Source organism: Hippocampus guttulatus, chromosome 18, assembly GCF_054856545.1.
Source record: "Hippocampus guttulatus isolate MCC_2025c chromosome 18, RoL_Hgut_1.0, whole genome shotgun sequence".
Classification (NCBI taxonomy): Eukaryota; Metazoa; Chordata; class Actinopteri; order Syngnathiformes; family Syngnathidae; genus Hippocampus; species Hippocampus guttulatus.
In genome coordinates, this window is record NC_141278.1 from 9,703,296 (window position 1) to 9,722,055 (window position 18,760).

General features: G+C 45.1%; 1 protein-coding gene across 1 annotated transcript in view; it reads right to left on the minus strand.

Annotated features, from left to right (window-relative positions):
- Nucleotides 1-786: 786 nt before the first annotated feature.
- Nucleotides 787-18,760, minus strand: part of znf704 (zinc finger protein 704) — a 35,643-nt gene continuing 17,669 nt past the window's right edge. Inside the window, exons 3-9 of the mRNA XM_086137069.1 lie at nucleotides 8,326-8,429; nucleotides 7,886-8,154; nucleotides 7,344-7,444; nucleotides 6,983-7,268; nucleotides 6,742-6,873; nucleotides 6,532-6,623; nucleotides 787-6,428 (exon numbers count right to left, since the gene is read on the minus strand). Coding sequence (XP_085993195.1) covers nucleotides 6,314-6,428; nucleotides 6,532-6,623; nucleotides 6,742-6,873; nucleotides 6,983-7,268; nucleotides 7,344-7,444; nucleotides 7,886-8,154; nucleotides 8,326-8,429 — 1,099 coding nt within the window. The 3' untranslated portion in view covers nucleotides 787-6,313. The remainder of the gene's footprint in view (nucleotides 6,429-6,531; nucleotides 6,624-6,741; nucleotides 6,874-6,982; nucleotides 7,269-7,343; nucleotides 7,445-7,885; nucleotides 8,155-8,325; nucleotides 8,430-18,760) is intronic.

Sequence of the window (18,760 nt, forward strand, 5' to 3'; positions counted from 1 at the left end):
GATTGGTTCTCGACCTATTTTCGCCACTTGAAACCGATTCATATTGCGTTAAAACATGAAAAAATTATTCAAGTAAGAGACCAGGCGACGGCAGATACACCCTGATTAGGGAAACGTGCTTTCTTCTGCCTCTGACGTCAGCAGACTCACGCAGGTGTCGCCCATAAGTGTTAAATGGGGCACGGTTCGAAGTTATTAAATCTCTGATAATTTTATATACTGTATTTAAATTGATGACTCTGTTTCGGACATTTTACAGCAAAATTGTTGCAATGCTAATTCTAATATTGATGTATTTCTGAGTACTGAGCAACTTTTCCTAAACAGTCCAAATTGTGAAAAAGGAAGGTGATTAGGAGAGTTGCCCGTTGTGCACTTACCAGGCCCCACGCCGTGGAGTTGCACAGCCACCAAAAACAAGTTCATCATCTTCCGCTCCTTTCAGTACAACCCAACTGTGGTCTCGTCTATTTCCTTGATTGACAATGACAGAATTTGGGCTCTATCTATTTCCTGGAGACAGTGATCTTGATCAACAACAAATGAAGGAATGCGGCCTGGTCTATTTCCTACACGCGGCAATACAAAAGACATAGAAGTGCGGTCTGATTCCTGGATGTTGCCAATAAACAACTGTGCCTGTGACATTGACAATATTTCAGATGAACCGTGGTCTGGTTTGTTTCTTGATGGGAGTGATATTGACCATAGGAGGAAAACAAGTATGGTCTATTTCCTGGATTCAACGCGTTTTGTGTATCAAGAAAAACACACTGGTGACACCACTTTTAACAATCAGCTGCCAGCAAAGGAACCCAACTTGTTTAATTTTGTTAAAATCCCCACAGTTGTGACGCCACATGAATTAAAAAAAAACTCCAAAAATTGTACAAACAGCAACAACAACAGCACCAGAACCAACACAAGGGTCAGTAAACACATTTGTACAGAGAGAATATAATTTGTGTGTGGGGGAGAGAGAGAGAGAGAGAGAGATATATCCATACACACTGACTGTTAATACCTGTTTTGCTTTAATTTGTGTTTTCTTTATATATATATAAAGAAAACACAAATTAAAGCAAAACAGGTATTAACAGTCAGTGTGTATGGATTCATATTTATATTTAATTGGATTATGATGTATAAAAAACAAACCTGGGTGTAATAGAGTACTTTTTTAGATACAGCATATATACTTTGACATATACATTTTTGTTTATATTGCAAGTGCTTTCGTGGAGCAGTTTATAACAACAAATAAAAACAAAAAAGCTGATAAATGACTCCCTTGCATTAGCTTTGTTAGCTTAGCTTTGATGTTGAACACCCATAAAGTTTTGTGTACAGTATTGTTTGTTGTAATATATAAATTTGAAATCACAATAGTGGTCATGCTCTTGTGGTCCAAATGCTAAAAAATAAAAACGGGGGAAAACAGTCAAAACATCACAGTGAGATTTTATGTCCGTCAAATAAAAAGGTAGTGACTCTGTCTATGCTATGCTATGCTAAAGTTCTGTAATGTTTATTTTAAAGAAAGGAAAAAGACAGGAATGGAAACAGGAAAGAGATTTCTGGAGTTGATGTTTTACCGAAAAAGAACGAAATAAAGTTACTATCTTGGTCATGCTAGTATCACATTAGCAAATGTTGGTTTTGAAATGTGGAAATTGATTTTTGGTCAAATTTTGGTAAACATTGATGTTCATGCCCTACTCATCAACAAATGAAGAATATTCGTCGATGCCAAGATAAGACGACCAAGCATAATATTTTCTAAAGAGAAAATGAACATTTGGCCCCATGTTGAATTATATGTCATGCCTACTGACAAATGAACAAAATAACATTACAGAGCTATGTTAAGTTAACAGATGCAAACATATCGTTTGTTTTGAAAGATGAAAAGGGGCATTTCGGGAAAATGCCTTTATGACTTGATTTTCATAATCATGGGGAAAAATTATTTCTTCTTTTCACACATTAGCAACTGTATGAAATAGGGATTTGGCCGTAAATGATAAGAGTTTTTATGGCAAACATTTTACTAAGACGATTGTGTGACAGTTTTTGCTCTCGAATCTGAAACATGGACGACACATCACAACGTCTTTGAACTAATTTCAACGTGTTAGCATGCACATGCGACATAAGCAATTTTTTATAAAAGAATTAATATTGTTAGCGTATTTACACCACGTGTGTTGAAATCTTGAGTTTGTGATTGCAGAGTTGGCCAATGAAATCGTCCGGGTTGCATATTGACGAGCTGCCAAAATATTTCAAAAAATTATGAAAAAACTCATTACGGCGTTGTCATCCTTTCCTGCTCAGCATTAAGAGGGACGATCTAATTGGCCCTTTGTCGTTGTGTGAGGCTTTCTGTGATTTTCCCAAAAATTCCAGGGGGAAAGAAAATTTGAACCACAACACGGACATGAGAATTATGTACAAGCCCTTGTCAAGAAGGGGTAGCACAAATTGAATTAAAAAATTGTGAATTAAAAAAAAAAAAGATAGCAAACACAGTATTGGCGTTAAACAACACGGAAAATATCGTAGAAAAAGTCACACCGTCTTTCGGAAAATAAAAACTCAACCTGGAAACATTCCCTCCGCTTTCCGGAGACATCTGCTCTGGAAGTTCAATCAAGGCACATTCGGCATTCCGAAAATGATGTGAGCCAACATCGCTAACATGAGTTTACAAATAATTGCCCCGCCCCCGTACTCTCTCTCAACGCGGTTGCCATGAAGACAAGTGTTGGGACCATAAAATTGGTTTCTGTTGTATACGCCGATCATTGAATACAGTTTGAAAGAGGCTACTAAATGACAGAAGCGGAAGTCTGAATTCTGAAATCCAGATCAATTCCTTCACCATTGTGACATGTCACTGCAATGCGTTCAATTTTGTCATTTTTGACTTATGTTGTTCGAAAATGATTTTGAATCTGCGATTCAAATCAAAAATGACGCACTGGATTTCGTCATCATTTAGATCAAAATTGATTTGAATATTAGAAAACGGATCCATTTGTTTTGACGCCTGTTGTGATCCTGACCCAAATTCAGATACTGAAGATCATGATCCAGTTCCATATCTAAAATGAATCTTAATCCGTTTTGCTGCGAACAGACAAACAAACAAACACAAAAGCAAAAATTTTGCTTAGCTTAGCTGCACTGTTTTAGTGGGTTAGCGGCTAACGTAGCACCGTGGTCCAGTTTCAGCCCACGATCTTTCGAGTTGTTAATCAAGCTTGCAAGCGCATTAAGAAACAAACGGAAAAAATGTCAAATACGATACAGTATACAGTTAAATGGTAAGCATCAAAATTAAAAAATGTTGAATTTTTCCTCATTTTTGTGAAATCCCGACATTTGTTGATAAGATAGATAGATCTCTCGAGAACAAAACAACGGCTAATATTTTTGTTTGATTGCACGGAAGAAGCACACGATTTTTTAAACTATTTTTATTTCACGGAAGTGACTTTTAAAGGCCAGCGTCCGATAGAAAAATCGGATAGGTCGCGTATAAAGAAGTTGTAAACAAACCGTATGACAAATACTTGTTAGCAAGTTTTGTGGCATATGCCAATCAACAAAAAGATTGCGAAAATAGGATTAAAAAGTGTCGGGGGAAAATACATCAGTATTAGTTAAAAAAAAAAAAGCAAAAATCTGTAAACATTTTTTGGGCTTTAAAATGTTTCCCATCAACTAGCGACAATAAAACAAAAGCACAATATAATCCAAATGACGTAGATTAACGAAAAAAACCCTAACTAAAATAGTGACCTAATCACTTACCGGTAAGTGCTTTTTTTCATCTAGTTTCAAAACTTTCCAAGTTTCTCTTGTTTGTTCCGTCGACATATGTTCATAAAAAGGGAGTTTTAGGCGCTAACAAAGACTGAACAAGTGCTGCGTTTAAGTGCCTCGCTTTTGGTTTGGGGCCCTCCTCAGTTGCTTTGCATCAAAATATTTTTTTTTTAAAGGACCATTTTGCAGAGGAGGGCTGACATAGTTTTTTTTTTTTTAAGCTTTTAACTTTTTATTTTGACATTTTTTTGTATGTCGGTCTTAGTTTCACCAGAGAAGAAAAAAAAAGACACAAATAAACACGGCCGTGTAACAAAACGCTAACATACAAATGAACAAGCTTTTGGTTGCAATGTTTCCACATGAAATTAAAAAAAAAAAAAAAAAAAAAAGCTTAAACGAGCTGCTGGTTTTTCCACTCGATTCCATATCCGATAAAGGAACCAAAAGGAGAAATATCCAGTTGCAACTTTGTTGTCCAAATGTTCCCTCGGAGCAATAAATCAAGGTTCTTGGGAAATTCGTATAAAGAAAAAAAAAAGATGAAACCAATGAGGCTGTCATATTGTTCCTCCACGCTCCTTGGAATTCTTGCGAAGGACTTTGTTCAAAAGTTGTTCCTTTTTTTTTTTTGAATGTTTCTTCACTTGGTTAGCCGAACTTTCCAAAAGGAACAAGGGAAAGGATGCTGGTGATGGGGAAAATGGTTCACGATGTCAAACAAAAGCGAAAGACAATGAACACCTCACTATAGCGATTCCTGATTTTTTTGCGCTTCTTCTTTTGGATAATTTCTGACCCCCCCCCCAAAAAAAGTATCTTTTTTTTTTTTTGGACAATTCTTTCCATGAACATTGGGTAGAAACGACTTTACAAGAAGGATGCCAGGCATTAAAAAGGTCACCTTCATTCGTGTTGTTATTCAAATTTTCCTCAGTTTGCGAGCGAACGTTTGCTTAATTTTGCAAAATTTCCCAGTCAAACCACAAAAGTCCAGTCTCCACAAAAGAAGAAACAACTTCTTAAAAAGTGGGTCCAAATGGAAAACATGAAAGAAGAAAATGAGGGAGCCGTCACGCTGTTTTCCCGCTTTTTCTGGAAATTATTATCAAATAAGTTCTCTGTTTGGATAATTTTTTGGGCCATTTCTGTACTGCGACGTTCCGTTGAAAAAAAATCACAAAAGGGAGCACAAAATGTCCGATTTCTTTTTCCAAGGTTGAGAAAAAAAAACAGATGAAGACATTACAAATGTTCGTCCACACTCAAAACTGCGAGCAAATGATTTCTTTTTCTTCTTTTGGATCATTTTCTGACAAAAACATCCATCCACCCATTTTCCGATCCGCTTTATCCTAACAAGGGTCGCGGGGGGTGCTGGAGCCTATCGCAGCTGTCTTCGAGGAGTAGGCGGGGGACACCCTGAACCGGTTGCCGGCCAATCGCAGGGCAAACAGAGACGAACAACCATCCGCGCTCACAATCACACCGAGGGACAATTTGGAGCAGTGGTTCTTAACCTGGGTTCGATCGAACCTCAGGGGTTCGACGGAGCCTCTGCCATGGAAGTTAAGACACACCCGAATCAACATGTCATTTAGTTATGACACGCCCGCTTGGCTATCACTGGCTGCAGATGATCACATTACATTGCTTGTGCAATCAGTGCAGCGGGAAATTTAGTTCGCTCAGTAGTCAACGTGTGACTGTCGTGATTGTACGTGATTTTTTTTTTATGTTTTAAAACATGCTAACCATGTCGAGCAAAGAAAGAAAAGTGGTCGGACGAATATGTACAACGTGGATTCACATGCATCACGGACCGTGATGGGACTCAGCTTCCTATATGCATGATTTGTCATGCCAAGTGGAGTCGGCAAAACTGAAGGAACGCTTCTTGAAACTGCATGGAGATTCATTTTGTTCACAATTTAAAAAACGTGCTGCTCTTTGTGTTGTTAATAAATGTGTTTTTTTAGGTCTTGAATTTGTAATTTTTTTTTTAAATTTTTCATTTCTGAAAGGTTGAATGTACACATAAACTGGTAGCATTCGGTACCTCTAATAAGGTTAAGAACCACTGATTTAGAGTGTTCAATCAGCCTGCCATGCTTGTTTTTGGAATGTGGGAGTACCCGGAGAAAACCTACACAGGCACGGGAAGAACAGGCAAACTCCACACAGGAAGGCTGGGACGTTCCATGTAAAACCTTTCCAAAACACAGAAAAGAAGAAACGAACAAAAATAAAAAATAAAAAACATCTGAAATGGATCATTTTTCCGAACAGTTTTTTAGCTGCACTTTCCCAAAAAGTGGGACTGATGGACCGACGTCCTGGCTCGGCGCCACCTTGTGGGATGGAGGGATGTCGGCACTGGGGGCGGAGCTGGAGCTTGATGGACAGTTGCGATTTTGATGTGAAGACAGAATGCATGCAGAACGAGGCTCCTCGCCCCGTTTCGGCGGGTCCCGACGTCCATCTAGTCGGTAAATCTCTGGCAAGCCTTCTTCCAGCGGCAGGCGGTGCACCACATGTCGCGGTTCTCCATCCCGTACACTTTGCGGCACTTCTTGCCTTCGCCACGTACTTTACGACTGTGAGGTAAATAAAAAAAAAAAGACGGATAATATAGTGTATAATCATTTTGAGATTTTGCTTGATTCTTTTTTGTTATTTTTATTTTTTTGTAGTCGTCACCTGAGGGCGGCTGTGGCTCTGGGTGGCGACGAGAGGACGGCGATGGTTTGGGAACGCTGCTCGGTGAAGCTCTGACTCTTACTGGGTGACACCTGCAGGAGGCGCACAAGCCCAACCATACATTGAAACCCCCAAATGCAATCAATGGCATCGGCACATCTGAATGCTGTTGGTAGTGTGTGCGTGCGTGCGTGCGTTTTGTTTCCTGACCATGTTTCCGGTGAAGGCGATGGGAGGTGACTGCCAGGAGATGCTGAAACCCGAGCCGTTGGTGGGCGTGAAGCTGTAAGAGGCTGCCGGGTTGGTCGCACCGTTGGACGGGATGGACACCGGGGGCGTAGCCTGAACGGGGGGCAAGGCGGGGGTCACGTGGTTAAAGTGGGGTTCAATTTAAGAGTGAAGAAGGATGTGTGTGTGTATATGTGTGTGTGTGTGTGTGAGCCGCCTTCACCTGGTAGGCGTGGTCGGCGTGGATGAGGTAGAGCGCGCTGGGCGCAGAGCGACTGAGCGGCGTGGCGCTGCCAGAGTGAGGCTCCTTGGTGCAGGGCGGCGGCGGGGGCAGGGGCAGGGGAAGGGGCGTGGCCCCATGGGCGTCCGTCAGCGAAGGCGGGGTCAGGACGGAGGGCGACACGGGCGACAGGTTGCTCAGGCCCTCGGCAACCGCGTCTGTGTTGAGCTTGATCTCTGTGTAGTAAAAGTCCTCCTCGCCGTCGCTGCAGTCTGAGTCGCAGTTGCGCCTGGAAGGAGGGATTGACAAAATAGGACCTGAGCAAACAGGAAATGAGCTCAGCAAACAGCAAGTGGGTACGTACCCCAGGTGGATGGTGCGGATGTGCCTCTGGATGCCGGCGGCGGTGCTCAGCACTTTGCCGCAGTTCTTCCACAGGCACTTGAACATCACCTTCATGGAGTTCTGCACAGGACAAACGTAGCCCAGTTAGCACCAGGGGCTAGCTGGTTTGCTAGGTGGCTAGCAAAGCGCATTTTTGAATAATGACAATGAGACTTTGGTGACTTATTTGTTTAGACTAGTGTGCTTGTAGCTGGTTACCATTATTGTTAACATGAAGTGTGGCTAACAAGTGCTAACACGATCACAACGTTAGCACTATCATTTGAATGTCGAATGGCTAACTTGTCCATGTAACCAAACATTAAAAAACACAAGGTCATCAGACACTTGTTTACTCTATAAGATGATTAGATTAGCATTTTCTTTAGCTATGACAAAGTGGACTAAAGTATATTGTTTTAGGTGTTTAACTCATCTTTTTAGCAAGTTAGCTTAATATTGTCATTAGCACATTGGGTCTCACTGCTCACGTGGCTAACTAAAACAACCATGGGCGGCCACCTTGCGCTTGCGTGGTATCGGCTCGTCGAAGAGCAGGCTGCTTCCATCCGTCTCCTCCAGGCTGGGGTCTTCGGACCCCGCATTGGGGGGGCCCCCGCCAGGCACCCGGAAGGGCTTGAAGCTGTCGGCTGAGAGAGGCGGCGACGGCGTGGACGGGTTGGACTGGTCGCTGGGTGCCGACCAGCTCCAGTAGCCGCCGGATGAGCTGTTGCTGGATGGAGTGAAGGGACCCCCGGAGCCGTTCTCTTTCCATGAGCCGCTCAGAGCCTCTGAGGGGGGTAACGAAATCTTTATGCGCTGTTATTTTGGTGAGCACCACAACAGTGCTGTGTGACCATGTCAAAATTGGAACGCTAATAGTTGGTAACGTAACAGAAGTTAATATTGCGCAGGGATCTCGTTTACTGCGTTTCGGTTAGCAAACGTGTCTGTTAGCTTACCGCTGACTTTGACGGGCGGACTCCGGACCAGTGGGCTGGTGGAGAGGCTGGTGAGAACCATGGCGGCCGTCACCTTGTCCATGTCCACTTCCTCCTCTGACCGTCTGTTTAAAAACAACAACCAAAAAAACATGATTAAACGAGCAGCTAAAATACAGTTTAAAAGTTTGGTGTTCCATATTTGGACGTGCATATCCTCCTGACTACCAGTAGTTCAAATTTGTCCTCTGTAGAGGACATTTGTGAACCTAAATATCTCCCACCCAGTGCATCCAATCGCATTAACTCCTTTTGTTACTCTAAAGAGGACATTCAGTGCTTTCCAATGATACCAAATTTGTAGAGGTTAGAAAAAGTAAGAAAACGGCTTCCCTCAGTGCAAGCACTTTTTATGGGAAGAGGAAAAGTAATACTTTTTATCAAACACATTTTGTCTTGAAATGCTGTTGGCATTTTATTTATAAGACTCTTATGAACCCGTTAAAGTGTTGTTTGAATTGTTTTAAGTGTATGTGAGCCTAATATTCAAGTGTTTAAAAAATGTAATGGTATTTCAAAAATTTCTTTTGGAGTAGTCCAATTACTTCACATAGATTGGGGAATTTCAAAATAAATGTGATTGGACAACATTTTTTTTTTCCTGGTAGTCAGGAGGCTATGATCGGGTTCATCAGGTGACATGATGAAAACAAGCTCATTTAGCATTTATGAATAGCCGCCAGCGAACCAGCTGGAGTTACGTGCGGCTTCTGCTTGTCAACAAGCTACTTTGGGACCTCCAGGGGGCTCTGCTAGCGAGATGTTTTATTGCAAGTCGGCTGAGATGACTGGTCGCGCACACGCACACACATTTATGAACGACATCCATCAGACTTTGACTTAGCGATCCGTTAGGCAGTTTGTCGTTAATTATGCACTTGGACGCCAACTCCCACCGCTCGTACATCACGTCTTAATTGAGAGTCCTCCAAATGCGCTTGTCACGCCGTGATGAGCGCTCGCTGTTGCCTTGACGACAGTCGGTCACTTGACGGCGTCCCCCAAGGTGACCAGGAAGTGGAGGACGTGGTTTGTGCGCAACGGCATCTTGATTGATGCGCGGCGTGATTAGCCAACGGCGCAGGCGTTCTTCATCAATATCGCGGCGGCTAACGGACGGACGTTCACGGTTTTGACTCCTCGACTCGCCTTTTGTCTCCTCCTTCCTCCCATCTTCTCTTTTGTTTGTCTCTTCCTATCTGACCTCCTCCCGCCTTCAGCGCCTATTTGTAGTTCACTATCGTCGACTGGCAGATCTCCGGGTCTTGGGGCTACTCACATTGAATGGGAGAAAGCCCAACTGCTGGAAAGTTGCTGTTTTCTTTTTCTTTTCTTTTTTTTTTTTTTAATTGAAATGATTTTAAATGGCATCGTTTGATACTCTGTCCCTTTACTGCCCTCTGCTGGGACAGAGAGGAATGACATTTTTAATGACGTGTTGCAGCAAGAGGGACTCTTTTCGTACCTGCTCCGAGAGCGCCTCGACACTTCCTCTTCTCGCCCCCCCCTCTTCAGCCTCACCTCCTCCCAGCGCGTCCATACCCCCCCCCCCCCCCAATTTGTCTCCTCCCCTATTTGCACCATATCTTCTCCATTCCCACCGCCCCATGCTTTAACTACCATCTTCCTCTCCCTTCCTCTTGTACTCTCTTCTTCCTCGCTGCGCCTCGCCTCAGATCCTTTACACTCCTCCTTTTGTCTCCTTTCCTACGGCGCCACCTTTTGTTTCCTCTTCTCTCACCTCCGCCGCGCTCCCTTTGTCTCCCGCCCTCGCACCTCCTCGATCTTGTCAGACCTTTGCCATTGTTGCTCACGCCCTTAAAGGTACGACAAAAGGTTGGGCGAAGGGTCTGGATGAGAAGCAAATATGTGTGTGTGTGTATGCCGCGAGACCACAAGGGTTGAGTTTCAAGCAAAACGCGCGCGAGTGTCAAGGAGGAAAAGTGCGTCTTTGTTTTCCCGGCGGACGTTTAATTCTTCTTGTGCGTTCGCTTAGCGTGTGTCATGTTTGGCCCCCCCCCCCGGCGACACGACGCAAGCTCAAGCGTCAAGGACGCACGCATTTGTGCGTAGGAAGAAGATTGGACGCCTGGGGTGGGGGGGCTAATTTACACCAGTTGCACCCCCAGATGGCTGCCACCCATTGACTCACTTGAGGACACACACACGCACGCACATCTGCGTTTAATACACTTGGAAATCGAGAACACGATGTGGGAAGCCGCCTTAGACGTACGGCGAAGAATTGAAACATCGATATTTAATATAGAGCAGGGATTGTAACTATGCTCTTCTCGCTGTAGTTTTTTTTCTGCAAGGTGGGGAAGTGTGGCTCATATTTTTGTCATGTTCTGTCTGTTTTGGTTGTTTTCAGCCCCAGCTGGAGCGGAGGGCGTTTCCCTCCAACAGGCGCACCTGATCCGCGTTTACCAACCAAGCCCGCCATTTGTTTAAGGACTGCCAAGCCTCTTGTCGGATGATTGACTTTGCACGCTGTTGAGCTTTCAGGTGTTGTATTCTAAACCTTTTCGTTTTGTCTCAGAACTTTGTGTTTTCATGATTCCTTTCTTGTTTGAATCAATCTTTCTATTTGCTTTCGCGTTATTGGACTTTTGATATTTTGTTTGTGTATTCTCGCTGTTCTCTCGTACCTTGCCTTTGCAAGCGCTTTTTGTTTTATGCATTTTTTTGGTTCTGGTTGTAATAAATATTTTGTTGTTGCAGTTTGAGTCTGCATTTCTGGAATCCAAAATATTCAGGTCAGAATATGACAATTTTAACCTTTCTATTTAACACAAGAGCAGACATTATATTGGGAACCTGCTGTCAACCGTCTTTTTTTGGATGGTGCACAGTTTTTTGTTTTTTTTGCGGTGGGGGGGGGCATTTCTGCATGGCATGCCGGTGTAGGGGGGAGCCAATCATATTCCTGTCCATTAATTGGTGGACAGAGAATGAGGCACTTTTGCCGACAGTCTCAGGGAAGGAAGCCTTTGGAGCTGTATCACTCAGCCACCCTCGAGTGTACCACTGCGTGGAAACTGGCTTAGCCTTGCTATTTAGCTTACCCCCGTATAAAATCAGCAGGATGTTTTCCCCGAATCCCGGCTCCATCTAAACTTAGCGAGGTCAATCTCGATGCACGCAAACGGGCAGAAACAGAAACCCAGGTGGCTTCGGTTTCCCTGCCGGCTTCACGGTGATCAATCATTTCAAATGAAGGCTACTGAACGCTGCGCTGGATTACAGGAATTCCCCGCCCCTCACTCCTCTGTTTTGCCGGGCATGACTGTCTTCCCCGCCAACATTCCCGCCCACGCGGCCGGCCTCTTTTGCTGTCGTGCATTGCTACTTTTTGGGGGGGGGGGGGGTACGGCAAAGGGCGAGAGGCGTTTATTACAGCCGCGCCACTCTGGCGCCTATTTCCTGTGCTGTACAGTGGCAGTGAACTCACCTCAATTTATTTCACAAAAAGCACCAGCTTGTCAGATTGCGAATAAAGACTAAAGGGCATATATTCTTTGTCCTCTGCGAAGAACGACCACAAGCACAGTGAGCAATTGCGATTGGCATCTCTTACAATACTAATAAAAGTAATGCGAGATTACGGGAATCGTCCTTGGCAATGTCCACATTGGACTTCCCGCGAGGGGTGCGTTAAATGCTGGCTGGCCGACCAAACATAAGGGTGCGCGCCAGGTTTCAGACAGGTGCGGTTGGCAGCTGCGGGCCGATGATTGCATCACGTGTATGTTTTTCTGCCGCCTGAGGTTGTATCAGGACCCAAAGAGAGTCAGACCATTGACTGTGTGGAAAACCTCCGCAACACCTTGAGAGCGGGTGTGACGTTGAACTCCCAAGCAATCGTCCAAGTATTTCCATGTCAGCCCCTTTCGGACGCTTTGTAAAAGCATGTCAAAATAATAATTTCCACGATGAGGCCCCTTTCACACAGTCACGGTCTTTGGTAAAAAAATACCAAAATGCAATAGTTGGATGAAATTGATGGGCTATCGACCGAGTATCAACGGGAGAACAGCACCCGTGTGTAAAAGTAGTGCAAAACACAGGAAGCAGGCAGTGAAGTTTAAAACCCAAGCCTCACTCCGTCCTACCTGCTGCGTTGAAAGCAACTGCCACCGTCCGATGATGTCATCGATATCCCCATTCACAAATCCTTTTCCCAGGGTGAAAACGGCCAAATAAAGCAACGGCGATCAAATAGTTTTAGGATTGACTATTCTCTTGATTGTCATATCAATAGTTTGAATGATGCCGGTGAGTGATGTGGGAGCCGGCAAATGAGAGCGTAGACTTGACTGGCTGTTAACTAGCGAACCGGTGTGAGTGCGTTGAGTGACGGCGTCAATTGAAGCCATCGCTAGGTCGTCGAAGAAAACGTTTGGGGGAAGGCGTATTCTGTTAACGTTGATTGATATAAATCAGTCTTCCTCAACTGGCGGACCGCGATCCACGACCGGACCGCCGACCTCCTCTGTCCGGACCCTCGGCAAATTGTATAAAATAAAAAATTATAAAGTGATTTTTACGTTATACATTTTATATTTTTGGACTATAATCTGCGCATTACCGCGATCGCTTGTTAAAATTATCCGTTGTATTCTTTGCGTGCACTAACAGATGTAATGCAGAGGACCGCAGCAGCACAACTTTGTGTGTATAATGTTTGACTAACTGGAGACCCTGGCAGAGCAGGGCATGTCGGCGATAACGATGCACTGATTGGCTACTCTGAACTGAAGGTGTGCCCATACATAAGCGTCACGCATTCAAAATGGATGATTGTGTCAGGAAACAGACGCATGCGCGACGCCACAGTGTGCTCACAGCTTCAGCCCAGGAGAGCCGCACACAGACAATTAGACAAAACGAATCGCGGGAGGTTTCGATTGTGTGCAGTTTTGCTCCCGTCTACCCGGGGATCTTTGCAGCTGTTTAACAGCAGAACACCGCAACATGGTAAATGAACATCCCAATGGCGTCCTCAAATAATTTTTTTTGTAATTGTAATAAATTGTAAATTTCCCCAGTGTGGGACAAATAAAGGATATCTTATCTTATAATATTTGCATGCCTCAGACATTGCATTCACCTTTAGTGGAAGAACAGCACTGCACATTCCTGTGCTCCCTTGTGTCAGTGTTTAAAATGGTTCTTAACTCCTCTTCTGATATATTTTTCAGTGATTTCAGAGGGGATGTGAAAAGGGGAATTGTACAAATGAAAAGGATATTTTTGTTTTCATGTTTAGTATTTATTTTGGTAAAATTAGTATTTTGTTTTGTTTTTGTTAAATTAAGGAAAAAAAAGACAACTACTGTTTAACAAAGTTAAAGTAAAAATGTCTTATTTCCCTAAAAGGGCTATTTCTATCATTAAGCAGGCACAACTTAACAAAATAAAAGAGTTCCTGTGTCTCAACACAATACCTCTCATTATTTGCCGTGTACTGGCAAAGTGAATAATTGTTATTTTCATGCACCCCATTATTGGTTGGTTGTGAGGAGTGTTGATTTGTATAAGCTTAGCTTTACCATACTAAATGGGCATATAGCCCTGCTCTCCATGACCGCCGTGCATGGGATCGGACCTTGGTCTTATTAAAAAAAAAAAAAAAAAGTGGACCTACAGCATTTCTAGTTGAGGACCACTGATATATATATATATATATATATAGTACGTATGATTGATAAATAGCCAGAGTGTGATCACTGGATGCCATGTTTGCAATTTTATCCAACCATTTGGGTTGTGCCGTCAAAGGATCCGGCCGATAAATAAAGGGTCTTTGTATTTGTTTCTGAATCATTCGGACCAGCATCACCACGTTTTCCGGAGGGCACAGACAGCTGCTCTCAAAGACACACAACAATCAGCAGCCCGCGTCACGGTCGCAGTCATAACAACATATGCACTGGCCCGGAGCCGCGGCCAGCCTTCCAGAACCTCCTCGGGACTCGTAACTAGTTCAGACTTTCCCCATTCGCGGAATCTGCTCGAGCGAAATAAAGCCGATGCGGATTTGGTCACGACCCCGATTTTGAATATTAGTGAAAGTGAAACTTAATTCGTCTTAAAACACGTTTGTAAGAGCAGTTTGTGGTTCTAGATCGACGAAACAAATGCACTCGGCTCGACAGAGAGCAACAGGGTGTGGTGTACATTAGCTGTGGAGCGCGCCAAAGACCCTGTGACTACTTTGTGTGTGTGTTTCTGTGTGTGCGTGCGCGTGTGTGTGAGACCGCTTGCCAAACAAGCGCAATTGCTGGCCAACAGCTATGCCGAAGCAAATCAACAGAAAGTGTGTCACATGCACATTAGCCTCGCTTTTGTCCCTTTTCTGCCTCCCACGGTGGACATGTTGCGATTGATGCTACAAACAAATAAAAAGCAGGGCGTCAAGCGTCCCCTCGTCTTAGCTTATTTACAGATTCACAAGCGATTAAAATATCGGTTTGTCGTTCGTATTTGGTAGCCATTGGGAAAAAATAAATCTCTCGGTTTGAAGATGGTCTGGAAAACGGGCAAGATTATCTTTGTGTGACAACATGTCGGGCTTCATCAAGGTACAAAAAGACTTTTTTATGGGTCCAATCATGAACGACATGCTTACTAAACTTGATGCTGCTAAGTGAAACGGGCTCTGGGAGCTTGAATGTAAATAATGAGCGAAAAATGGCAGCGTGGAGGCAAAATGGCAGACTTTTGCAGCTGGCTTCTTGAGACTTTTTTTGTGGGTCTTCTCGTGATAGACCTCCCCACTAAATTTCATGCGAAACAGTCTTGGGGGGCTGACTTTTCAAAAAAGAATTCTGGGAGAAATGGATTTACCCAATCGTATTTTTGATTAACACGGTGCATTTTTTTTGATCGTGCATGACACCTTATAGCCACTTTTTGTGGATGGAGGCCATAAAGTAGAGCAAAAATGTCCTAATTAAGCGTGTGTGCAAAAATACGCTGGAGTGTGTGTTCTTGTTATGAAAGGAAATGAAAAGGCTCACAAATACCGTCTTGCGCACGTGTCTGGCAGTTTGATGTACACTATGGGATATAGGTCGATCTTTTTTTTTTTTATGACACACACACTTCTAGCTGTCCATCATGTCTGATGATGACACTTGCTCCAAGGGAGGGGAGGATGGGTAGGGGGGTGGGGGTGGGGGGGGGGGGTCAGCAACTCTGTCGCTGGTGCCACTTCTCGTGGGCATAGAGACCGATTCTTGAGCCGCAGACTCGACCACAGATGGAGCAAGGGAAACCGGATACCAGGGGGGTACCAGCTGCCCGCTGGTGTCGTTGAATGCGTTTCTCGGTTCGTCTGGCTTGGTTAATTTTGTGTATTTCAGAGATTGCAGTAGCACAAGTGATCTGCCAGGTTGGTCTGTTGAGTGCAAGTGTTTCAAGCTGCGTGGGGTTGATGTTGGCTCGCTTTAGGAGGTCCCTGCTGTAGTCCTTGAGGCGCCGCTTTTGGTCCCCAGCAGAACGCTTTGCACCTCTCAGTTGGCCATAGAGGACCTGGCGGGGCAGGCGGTTGTCTGGCATGCGAATGGTGTGTCCAATCCACCGAAGATGTTTTTTCGCCACGGCCGCTTCCACGCAGATGGAATTGGTGCTTTCGAGGATGTCTGTATAGGGAATTCGATCTTCCCAGGACAGGCCAAGGATCTTTTGCAGGCAGCGGATGTGGAAGGCTTCCAAGGTAGTAATGTGCCGGCGATATGGAGTCCATGACTCTGACCCGTAGAGCAGAGTGGAGAGACACACTGCGTTGTACACAGCAATCTTGGTACAGGTCTTCAGGTTTCGGTTTTCAAAGACCCTGCTGCGTAGGCGACCAAAGGATGATGATGCTTTATTAATACGGGTGTGGACTTCAGTGTCAAGGGAACAGTTTGAAGATAAAGTGGAGCCAAGGTAGGTGAAATGGTCCACTACGTTTAGTGGAGTGCCATTAATGTGAAAGCTGGGGGATGTGGAGGTTGGGGTAGCGAGTTGGAACATGACCTCAGTTTTTTTAATGTTGATCTGAAGACCAAAGGATTGGTACAGATTGGAAATGGTGTCGAGGGCGTGCTGCATAGAGTTTGAACTGTGAGCTAATATAGTGCAGTCATCAGCACACTGAAGCTCACAGATCTGACAGATTTTTGTCTTTGTGTGAGCCTGGAGCCGTCTGATGTTGAAGAGGCTTCCGTCTAGGCGGTATTCCATATGGACACCGTCTTCATGTCCCATGCCATGGTGGAAGAGGCACGTGGTGGCAGAGAGGAGGATGTTAAAAAGCACTGGAGCCAAGACACAGCCCTGCTTCACCCCGACTTTCACCTTGAAGAGCTCTGACTGGAGTCCTCCGATGAGCACTCTGGCTTGCATCCCATCATGCAGCTGCTGGAGGATGCTGAGAAACTTGGGTGGGACCCCAAGTTTGGAGAGATGTTTCCAGAGCAACTCACGGTTAATGGTGTCAAAGGCTTTGCTGAGATCGATGAAGGCTATGTACAGGTCCTTTTGATGTTCTCTGCTTTTCTCCATTAGCTGTCTTAAAACAAAGATCATGTCAGTGGTGGATCTAGTCTTCCGGTAGCCACACTGGGTTTCTGGAAGCACACCTTCTGAGATGTGCTCGACTAGCCTGCTGAGCATGATTTTGGCCAAGATCTTTCCTGCGGTGGAGAGGAGAGAGATTCCTCGGCTATTCCCACAGGCTGCTCTGTCCCCTTTCTGCTTATAGATAACAACGATGTTAGCATCCTTCCAATCCTGCGGGACGGTCCCATGTTCCCAGATGTTTTGAATCAGGAGGTGCAGTCGGCGCGTGAGGAGATAACCTCCGTGTTTGAAAACCTCTGCAGGGATGCCATCAGGTCCAGCGCTTTTGTTGTTCTTTAGGCCCGCAATGGCTTGCTGGGTTTCAGAATAGGATGGTGGGGCGTCGAGGCTCATGATTGTTGGCAGGTCTGGAAGATTGTCCAGAATGTGTGGATTGACAGGGTTGGTATGGTTGAGAAGATGTTCAAAGTGGTTTGCCCAACGGGCAAGGATCTCATGGTGGTCCTTGAGGAGTGCAGAGCCCTCAGCTGATCGGACTGGAGCAATTGCCCGCTTCTTGGGACCATACAGTGCTTTGATGGCATTGTAGAAGCCCTGGGTGTTGTTACAGTCTGCCAGATTTTGGATCTCATTTGCCTTCTGCACCCACCAGGTGTCCTCCATGATACGGAGTGCTCGCTGGGTCACTGTTCAAACTGCAGAAAAGGTGGCTTTACGGGTGAGAGATGTAGGGCAGGACAGGAGAGCTTTATGGGCCTCATGCTTTGCTTTCAGAAGTGTATGTATCTCGGTTGAGTTGCAGTCAAACCAATCCTGGTGGCGTCTCCTTGACTGGCCAAGCACCTCCGAAGCTGTGCTCTGGATAGCCTGGTGCAGAGCTGGCCAGTCACTTGATTCCTCCGGGATCTTGTCAAGGTTTTCAGCAAGGAGTCGCCGGAGGTTGGCTCTGGTGGTGGGGTTGTTCAATGCTGCACAGTTGAGCCTTTTGTTGGGAGCTGTCCTTGGATGACGGGGTTGAATGCTCATGAGGAGTTTGGATCTGACCATGAGATGGTCAGTCCAACACTCAGCTCCGCGCATGACACGGGTGATGAGGACATCCCGTATGTCCTTTTGACGGACAATCACATAGTCCAGGAGATGCCAGTGTTTGGAGCGGGGATGCTGCCAGGTGGTCTTAAACCTGTTCTTCATTTGGAAAATGGTGTTAGTGATGACCAACTGATGTTCTGCACAGAGAGAGAGGAGCCGAAGGCCGTTGTTGTTCATTTTTCCCACTCCATGCTGGCCAATAACTTTACTCCATACCAGGTGTTCCGTGCCCACCCTAGCATTGAAATCTCCCATGACTATGAGCTTGTCCATAGCCGGTGTTTGCTGCAGGATGGTGTCCAGAGTTCTGTAGAAATCCTCCTTTATATTCTGCTCGGCATTCAGAGTAGGTGCGTAGGCACTGATGAGTGTGGCGAAGCGTCCCTTTGCCAGGGGAATGCGCCATGTCATCAGCCTTTCATTGATGCCGGTGGGGGATTCTGGGATGCGCTTCAGCAGTTGGGACTTCACAGCAAAGCCAACTCCATGGTTTCGACGAGTGCCTTCAGGGACCCCTTTCCAGAAGAAGGTATACCCTGCACCAACTTCTGTCAGGGAGTCCTCTCCATGTATCCTGGTCTCGCTGAGAGCTGCGATATCGATGTTATACCTCGCGAGCTCTGTGGCCACAAGTGCTGTCCTCCGGTGGGGCCTGTCAGGAGTTTCAGCCAGGTCCAGCAGTGTGCGGACGTTCCACGAAGCTATGCATAGATTTTTTCTATTTCGTTTA